Source organism: Eurosta solidaginis, chromosome 2 (genome assembly GCF_040869045.1).
Source record: "Eurosta solidaginis isolate ZX-2024a chromosome 2, ASM4086904v1, whole genome shotgun sequence".
Taxonomy (NCBI): domain Eukaryota; kingdom Metazoa; phylum Arthropoda; class Insecta; order Diptera; family Tephritidae; genus Eurosta; species Eurosta solidaginis.
The window spans coordinates 210,008,807-210,019,156 of NC_090320.1; the positions used below are offsets into that span (position 1 = coordinate 210,008,807).

The 10,350-nt window shown below is 33.4% G+C and overlaps 1 protein-coding gene across 1 annotated transcript in view; it reads right to left on the reverse strand.

The window, feature by feature from the left end:
• Nucleotides 1-10,350, reverse strand: part of LOC137242579 (uncharacterized) — a 174,812-nt gene that overhangs the window by 101,563 nt on the left and 62,899 nt on the right. The window contains exon 2 of the mRNA XM_067769860.1: nucleotides 1,243-1,451. Within this exon, the coding sequence (XP_067625961.1) occupies nucleotides 1,243-1,451 (209 nt within the window). The remainder of the gene's footprint in view (nucleotides 1-1,242; nucleotides 1,452-10,350) is intronic.

The window sequence follows — 10,350 nt, forward strand, 5'->3', positions numbered from 1 at the left end:
CAGTGTGAAATGGATCTAAAATAACGCACCAAATAAATATATTAGCATCTTACCGAATTAGTGCTATACGAATAGCAAGTACTTATACGTCTGATGGGCGTATATGACGTTGATCTGCCGTCAAGCGAAATGGCCGATCTGTATGACATTACAATTGGGAGACCATCCGTAGTTGCCAATAAAATAGCAAGAACACGAACATTAGGAATAGTGCGAAAATCGAAGAAAAGGCGAAGGTCTACTTCACGAAAGCCCGAAATAAGGCGGAATTATACGACCGGAAGCACGGCGAACTAAACTACCACCTCATAGAGATATTGAGAGGGCAAGGAATATTTACATAAGCATGCATAGAAAACGGTCCCTTCAGTCCACATTGTCCCACCGAATTGGAAAACGCAAAACGCGTTAATCCAGTTGTCCATAAGAAAATGAAAATAGCCACGAAATAGGACCACAGAATCCTTTTAATGTGACGCCTATAGATCGCAGGACTTCCTATGGGCAGTCCATCGAAAGTCAAAGATCTGAAGAAAGAAAGCTGCTTAATATAATGGCCAGAATAATGCGAACCAAATAAACATCTACCACTACCCTGTTAATCAGATACAGTGAAGTTAAGTTGACAAGGAAGAATTGTAATACCTTAAAGCAAGTTTTTCAAATCTCCCAATGCAAAATATGAATAACATGTCAGGTGAAGTCTGAGGAAGCGCTTAATTCGTTGCATAATAAAAACACTAAAATACCCCACATACAACAAAGGGTTGAGTAAATGTTGTACCCAGAGCAAAAAGAAGATAAAGACGCAATGACCGTAATGTTGGATGAGGGCAAACAAATTGCTTAGCAATAGTTTGCAAGGTAGTTGTTACACTTATGAGGTCAGAGTTTAAGAGGTGCAACTATCCTCACAGATTATGCTACACTTTTTGAATGCTGCGTGTTTAGCAGCAATTCAAATATTTACGCCTCATGCTTTATTAAATTTAAAAAAAATCTTCACTTGATAAAAATGAAATTTTAAACTTTTCAAAAAAAAATTAATAAATACTCATATTGGTTAATAGTGATTGAAAGTTTTTTCGCATTGGCAATGTAAAAGTAATTGCTCCTTGCTTTGTGCAGAGTCGGTGATGAAAGTGAAAATCGGGTAAAACAAAAAAGACTTTATTCTCGAATAAAAGCAAATGCGTACATAAAACTATAAAAGAGTAATCAAAAACACAGTCGCATACTTACATCAACATCAACACCAGGCAATGGAAATACTTGTCCTGGCGGCATATCCCGCGGTACGTAACGATAAAATTCAAAACCGTCTTTATACCATTTCACAGAGTACAATGATTCACCATCCAAATCGTATTTACAGCCCAATACAGCATCTCCATGCCGCATGATATGTTTGGGTATTCGAACTTCCGTCATGGACAAACTAAGGCTTGTATCTGTAAAAGCAAAACAAAAAAATACAAAAAGGAATGTAGTATGTATTTTAGTAGTTAACCAGTAAAAACAAGTAAAGGTGTCTAATTTCGGGTGTAGCCGAACTTTATATACTCAGCGTGAGATTCAACTGTACTTTTCATTTCAGATAAATTACTTTTCTACATAACACGTGGCACCGCCCGTTTAAAAAAAAAATTTCTCCCCATTTCACCTTACAATAAAACTTGATAAGTGAAATTTTATTTATTCAAAACCATTTTTTGCTAAGTTGTAGCTCATTATTCTAGTATACGACCCTTTTAAACTTGTTTTGTTTCTAAGTTGCCGTGATCTTTAACCGATCGCGTCCATTTTTACTAGAAATATTTCCTGCTATAAGGAAAATATGTGTACACAATTTCATTACGATATGTTAAATTTTCTCCCAGTTATGGCTCCCGAAATATAGAAAATTGCTTAGTCATAAAAGGGGCGGTGCCACACCCATTTTGAAAAATTTTAGTGTTTTCCAATTTAATGTTATAACTTAATATAAAAAGTAAAATTCTATTGATACAAAGCTCTTTTTCGCTAAGATATAGCTTATTATTTTCGTCTATTACCCTTTTAAAAATCTTTTAAATAAAAGTTGGCGTGGTCTTTAAACGATCTCGTTCATTGTTTTTTAGAAATATTTCCTGCTATAGGGAACATTAGTGTACCCAACTTTATTACAATCCGTTAATTTTTCTTCGAGTTATGGCTTCCGGAACATAGAAAATTGCTTAGTCATAAAAGGGGCGGTGCCACACCCATTTTTTAAAATTGGAGTTTTTCCTATTTATTGTTAAAAATCCAATTGGGAAATGAAATACCGTTGATATCAAGCTCTTTTTTGCAAAGATATAGCTCATTTTATTCGTCCACGACCCTTTTAAAAATCTTTTATATAAAAGTGGACGTGGTCCTTACCCGATTTCGTTAATTTTTCATCAAAGCATTCCTTATAGTAAAGACAACCTCTCTGCCGAATTTTGTTACGATAGGTATAACTATTTTTGATTTTTTTGATTTATAATTAATAATATTTGTAAAATTGATTTTATCAGAAGTGGGCAGTACCACGCCCATTTTTATCAAGAGTCCTAATATGAGTCCACATGTTAAATTTCAACATTCTGGGCGTATTATTTACTAAATAATCAGCTTTTTTGTGTTTTCCAAAATGTTATATATATAAAAAGTGACCGTCGTTATCATCCGATTTCGCTCATCTTCAATACAAATCTATTCTGGATCCAGACAATTTCGTGCACCAAATTTGGTGAAGATATCTCAATATTTAGCTCAAGTTATCGTGTTAATCGACGCAATGGACGGACGGACATGGCTCAATCAGTGCTATATCTATCTCGATTCCTTTATACCTGTACAACCAACCGTTATCCAAGTCAAAATTAATATAGTCTGTGTGTAAAGCACGCTGAGTATAAAAAGTACGTAAGTAAAATTAAAAAAAAAATATTAAATGGAAATTGACAAAAAAGTATAGATATAAAACTCGACAAATACATAACTATAGACCAAGCTTTTGCAATAACAAATATAAAGGGGCTGTGTGTCTTAACAAGTAATATTATAATACGAACACATACAGGGTCGAATTTACTTTAGGTTCAGTGGCACCCCTGACATATGGCCAAACTAATTGGTGCTCACACAGGTACTTTTACATCAAATACAGAAGCTGTGTGTTTATATATAGCTACCACTACATACTGCCCCACACTTACAGCGACCAGCAAGCGCCACACAAAGAGCGATTAGCAAATCAATTGAAAGTGCAGAAGTGCGCAAACTTCTCAAACTCTTCGTAACGACTCAGGCTTAATTAGAAACAGCTTGCATTTCGTAGATCATCGGAGGCGCGACCTACGATGCAGGAAGTCTCTACTGCAAAAATTGTTTACGAATATACGTAATTATCTTGCTTTGTATAGGCCCGCCACTTTTTGATCAGTGGGCGACATCGGTCGCCCACTAATTTTTGGTGTGTCTAGAGATCGGGTGTGAAGGACACAGGTGCGTCCACCGCCACCGTGTCTACGTGGCCAGGCTATTATAAATATAAAGCACAGCTTCAACTCGCCGGACACCGATTTCATCAACCGCAGGTTGCTCGGACATCGATCGTCCAATTCGTCATCTGTGCATCACCGATGCACCAATCCTAACCAGCGACATCCACAGGTCCGTCACCTGTGACTCGCCGGGTATGGATTCCACCAACCACCGGTTGCTTGTGAATCGATCAACAGATTTGTCATCGCGCCACGAATTGCCAGTCCAATCATCGTAACCTCTCTCCAGTGATCTGTAAGGCACTATTCCGCTACAAATTAAATGGGGAGACGCGCGGTCTGCCCTACCTCAACTTCGATCTGGGTACTGTGATAGGTTAAACTCTTACTTATCCAGAATTAAAGGCGACATACCCAATGTATGTTCAGCTTGTAATTTGTCCCCACATGATATCTCTCCGGTTCAACCTGTTGAAACTCCAAGTTTCCTTGGACTCACTTTAACTCTCCAATAGATTGTGGCGTCTGGCCAGACGAAATGTTTTTATTTTCGTGAATAACTTAACTGCTACGAACCCGATCATAAAAAGCTTTAGCGACTTTTTAAGTTTAGAAGCGGTCCTTATAATAATTGGGAAATCGATATGATATTTTTTCTTTTCTTTTTATTTTATTTTTTTTTGTACCAAAGTTGATTTATGTCACATTTTAGCGTTGTCGTCTGGCTAGACGAATATATTTTTAAGCCTATAAGACCGCATGGTTCGTATCACTTCAAAATTTATCAATAAAAATTCAAACTTATTTCTGGGTTATCACAGAGTGCGACGATTTTTCTTCACAATTTAAATAAAAATTCAAATATTTGTGGATAAATTTCAAAGTCTCAAACTTCATCTGGCCAGAGGACAATGCCAAGATACAACATATAAAACTGAAACAACATCTTTTTGTCGTTTAAATTAGTTTTATTTATAACAATACAATTGTTTTCGACACGCGCGTGGTGTCATCATCAGTTGTTAGTTTTCAACTAACCGTTATATTGTTATAAATAAAACTAATTTAAACGACAAATAGGTGTAGTTTCAATTTTATATGTTGTATCGTATTAGTCGCTTAGCACTCTAAGATTAAAATTGTTTAATTAGGCTAAGATGTGTTGAATTTATTCACAGCTAATCGGAGGGTTAAAAAAATGTATGACAACGCTACAACGACACCTGCAACAAAACTAGTCTGCTGTAAATCCCGTCAACGTCATTCGATACACCTTTATCGAATTACTCCAGAAACCGGAAGGTTTCCGGCAACCAATTCATCGATGACCGGTTCCGACGCCTATGCACCGTTTTCACCAGCAGCTGAGGCAATATTTTTCGATTCGTAACCTGTCAGCCCTTCCATTAAGTAGCGTTTGGTTACAGCTCCCCTACCCCACACAGCGTGTGTGTACGTCTGAAACAAATACCTCCAACAAATTTATGTATATTCAATAAGAAATGAAATAGGTAATTGCCCTCTTGCCTCTAGATAGCCTTCGACGAATACCCCCCTTACAAGTTTCATAATACTGTATGCATTTCACTACGCTCACTTTTCGTGCTCCGCTCCATTTTATATCTTTATCTGTTCAGCTTCACCCGCACTTTTATTGTTTTGCTACGTTTTTTTCCGAATATCGCATTAAAAGTAATGAGGAAAAGTTTACAAAAAAGAGAGGTGTATCGACGCCTCTCTTTCAAGTTTTTAAAATTTGGGTGTTTTTTTAATAGTGAGATCTTCAATAAATAATTCCCTAAGTACTTTTTCGATTCATAATATTGCAACACCCACCACAGTCTCGCTCGATCTATAGTGATAAACCTATCCCTAGTAATCTTGTTGTATCCAGGAAGAAGTTTTTATGCATTTTTCAAATTGGAAAATTCAATATGGACTTTGAAGGATAGATCTCTTCTTTTCAAATGCATAATTCTACCGGTTATTTTGAAATACTTTTAGAAAGAGTCATTAAGCTCAGATGAGGTGAAATTTCGAGCTTAGACCACGGTTACGTGTACGGATTATTGCGTTCATTCTTCAAACCATTCCTTAAATCTTTCTAATTTTTAAAATTTATCAGTTTATCAGATGTATGTTATAAGCACTAGCAGACCCGCTCTGATACGAAGAACTAACATCCACTTGGATCACTGCCACATTGCATACAAATAGGTTGCAATCGTAAAAGACTGCCAATGAAAATAATAAATCCAAACGGAATGCAGGAGCAGTGGGAAATTTTGACTATGTGCCAAATCTTGAAATGAAAACTGCGAAAAAAGAACTGACACACATCACTTTTTCGTCAGATTTAAAACCGCCTTCGACGATATTTCAGGCAGAAAATAAAACAATCTTCAGAAATTTAGCACTCTGCAACAATAATCGGTAAGATTGTGTAATTACCAGGGTACGCTGACGACACTGACACTTTCGATCTGAACACCTTTGCTTTAACTGAGAAAGAAGCGGAAAAGGTAGGTTTTATGGTAAATGAGGACAAAACGAGGTATCTTCTCTCATCGAACAAAGAGCCAGCACATTTTCGCCTTCGCAACCACGCCACTGTTTGCACCCATAATTTCGAAATTGTAAGACTTCGATTATTTGGGAACCAGCATTAACACAAATGACAACATATACTTCAAAATCGAGCGAATATTCTTTCTTGCCAATAAATGCTACTTTAGACAGGGAAGACAACGTGAAAGTCTTTTGGCAAACGAAAATTATGCTTTACATGCCACTTATCGTACTCATCCTGCTATAACGTGTAGAAGTATAGACCATGACAACATCAGAACATGTGGCTCTGGGAGTGTTCGAGAGAAAAGTTCTTCGAAAGAATTACAGAAGTTAGTAGAAAATGCGTTGGCAACGGCAGGTACTGAAGAAGAATTATTGGCGAGCTCTACGCAGTCATCCACGTATTGCGGTGAATTAAAACAGAGCGGCCATCTTATACTTCATTACCACTAAAACAGCTTCATTAAGTAAACAGGCTCAGCTGAAAGTACTTGCACGTAAAATTTTGATGGCCATCGTAAAAAACTTCCCAAGCTCCTAAAATTCCAAATACGACCGTGTATATTTATTACATATGACTATGAATGAAATGTTAAATTAGTACAAACCAATCGAAAGGACTATAAAAAAGCACGGAGTTTAAAAAAAATAAAAATAAAAAAGTTAAATCAAACTGCATAGAACACTCATAATGGATTACTAGTCCAATAAAAGTCACACGTTTGTCATCGATGTTTCACGTTTTATCGAATTTATTTCTTTTTTGTCCAAATTTATAGCGCTTCGTTATTAAAGAATTTGTATCTCAACTAAATGCATTTATTGCCGCTTTATACGATTATAAAGAATTTTTGTTTTTACAACTTTTATAGTTACATAAGCCGACGCAATGCTAAGGAGTAAATGATGAAATTTAACTGAAAGGCCGTAACACACAAGTTTTATTATTTTATTAAACATAACCTATCTCTAACATAATGTTTAAAGGTCATAGCGAAGTTATATAAGGGGGAAGTCCTTTTGAAGGACTTATATCTGTGAATTATATAATAGCAACAAAATAAAATAATTATTAAATAAAATAAAATTAAGTAAATCAGATAAAAATTAAAAAAATAAATTTGAATAATAAAATAAATAAAATAAAATAAAATAAAGTAAAGTAAAATAAAATAATATAAAATAAAATAAAGTAAAATAAAATAAAATAAAATAAAATAAAGTAAAATAAAATAAAATAAAATAAAATAAAATAAAATAAAATAAAACAAAACAAAGTAAAATAAAATAAAATAAAATGAAATAAAATAAAATAAAGTAAAATAAAATAAGATAAAATAAAATAAAATAAAATAAAATAAAATAAAATAAAATAAAATAAAACAAAAAAAATAAAATAATATAAAATAAAATATAATAAAATAAAATAAAATAAAATAAAATGAAATGAAATAAAATAAAATAATATAAAATAAAATAAAATAAAATAAAATATAATTTAGTGAAAAAATAAATAAATAAATAAAAAAAAATTTATAAAAAAAATATAAGAAATAAAGTAAAATGTAATAAAATTAAATCAAATAAAACTAAATTAAATCAAATAAAATATAAGTTATTTAATCTATGAGAAATATCCTAGTTTTAGAAGAGTTTTGCACTTACCATTGAAAAATTATCGTTATCAAAATGCTCTCGGTTTGTTGTAGATTCTTATCGACGTGTTTTCGAAAAGTTATCGATAAAATATCGAACAGCTATCGATATATTATAAAAAGATACCAGTATGTTTTAGCACACTTGTAGAATTCTTATGGGAGTTTCACCAATTTGCTATAGCCGTGTAATTAAATAAAATAAATTTAAAAAAATAAAATGTAATATAATAAAATAAAACAAAATGATATAAAATGATATAAAATAATATCTAAAAAAAATAAAATCAAATAAAATAAAATAAAATGAGAAAAAAAATAAATAAAATGTAATAAAATCAAATTAAATTGAATCAAATAAACTAAAATATATTTAATCGGTGAGAAGTACGTTATTTGTCGAAAAATTTAGCACTTATTATTGAAAAATTATTGTTATGTTATCAAAATGCTATCGATTTGTTATAGGACCGTCACCTATTTATTAGCGGGATGTTTTCGAAAAGTTATCGATAACTTATAAAAATGTATAGATATATTATAAGAAGGATATACATTTTCTTTAAGAAACTTGTAGAACTCTTATGGGAGTTTCACCAATTTGTTGTAGCCGTGTAATGGAAAATTTATCGATTTCGTTTTCAAATGTTTATCGGTTCGTTATAGAAAAGCCTTCGATTTCTTATAGGAGTGTTACAATTTTGTTATTGCAAGACTATCGATTTGTTAACGACAACTCTACGACTTGCTATGATGTAGTTACCTTTAAAGTACGAAAGAAAAAAGAAACCAAAAAAGCCAATAATTCGGCAAATAACAACCCGGTTATATACCGATAAGTTGAAGATAAATGTTCGTTATCAATAACAAGCCGAATATAAAACCGTATGGGTTGTTACCAATAAGAAGTAGATGAAGCTCTTCCCTCGTCTTAGCATGTTTCGCTCATAAGCGAAAGAGAAAAAAGATATATAAATACACCCCCCCCCCCCCCCCTCACACTCACTGGGCCACTGATCAATGAACCCACATATCAAACTTTACCAAGATATCTCGAAATGGACTCAACTTATCGTGTTTACAGAAAGATGGACGGAGGGAAGGACGGGACGACTAAAAGACTTTATTCACCCCGATTTCGTATATAAGTATATATATCTCGATTATTTTATGCCGTTACAAGCTATAGTTAAGTCAACATAGTTAATTTAATCTGCAAGGGTGGGTTAGCTGAGATACATATAATACAATGTTTATACATATTTTTTAGAAACGAAAAACTTTTCAGTTCAGCGTTCCACCAACTTTTCTTTAAAGCCCAAATAAAATAGAAGAGTTTCGCATTAAAAGAAAAAAGCAACAATAATAAAGTTATTCAACTGTGTGCAGTGACCTCAATTTTTAGAATGCCAAGAGTGCAATTAGTACTTAAGAAACCTTGGAATGAAATGAGCAACAAAAAATGCAAGCAAAAAAAGTTAAAATGCGAAAAGAACAATGACAGCAAAAACAAGAACAACAGTAAAATGTCAGATTCAAGTATTTCGTGCTGAGCCTGAGCAACCCAACAAGGACTTTTGAGGAGAAAAACGAAAGTTGCACTCTATGTATGTACGCACCTACATACTACATAGGCACACATCCATAGCGCTAACAACTACTTATGAAAAACACCAATAAAAATAGCAACAAATCTGAAAAGAAAATTTACTAAAGACATTCAACGAAAAGACGAACTTAAAACCACTAGCAAAGAAATCGCAAAGTAATGAGAGTGCAATGTTATAACTGAACAAATTAGAAAAACAACAATAACAGATGAAATATGCAGCAAAAAATTGCATTGAACAAAAAACAAAAAATGCAAAAATTTTAATAACAACAAAAGGTGGAATTACACGAAGGGAACAATTTAACGCATTTGAGTTGTTGGCATCGAAATTTTCTTATAAATTAAACTAACTTCAACAATGTACAAAGAAATGGATAAAAGCAACAACACCAACAACAACAAGCGCAAATGACAATAACACCAAAGACAACCCTATCGTCACAAACAAACCCCGAACAAATTCAAGCAAATAAACAAACATACAGACAACGGAGACGACGACAAAGTTTGACTTGGCTTTCCTTAGAGCCCGGAATTTTTTGCTATTGATAGAAATTGCATTACAAGTGAAACGACTGAGAAACATTCGCGTGAATGCACAGCCAAAGGGGGGGGCCCTGTCGGAAAATCAACCAAACAAGATAAGCCGAAATAAAAGTTAAGTCCCGAGTTTTTTTTTTAAAGGTCAAACAAAAGTCCAGGCCTATATTTATTGAAAGGCTCATCCAAAGCAGTTATAAAGTTAAAGTTCGTTCTTCTTTAATTCGCGGAGTTTTTTGAAAAAGACCCCAAAAATTAAAAGGATGCATAATTCGTTGCCAAAGTGCTGTGCATATCCGCGCAATCCCATAAACTTTTATCATAGACTTTTTCGAATCAAAAAAAAAAAAAAAAAAAAAACATATTACTATTCAAATAGGTCCCTGCTCAAACGCCTTAGAGTTTCATCATTCAAATTATGATTGCAAATCAGGGGTCTGCATTTCATAACACGACTGAC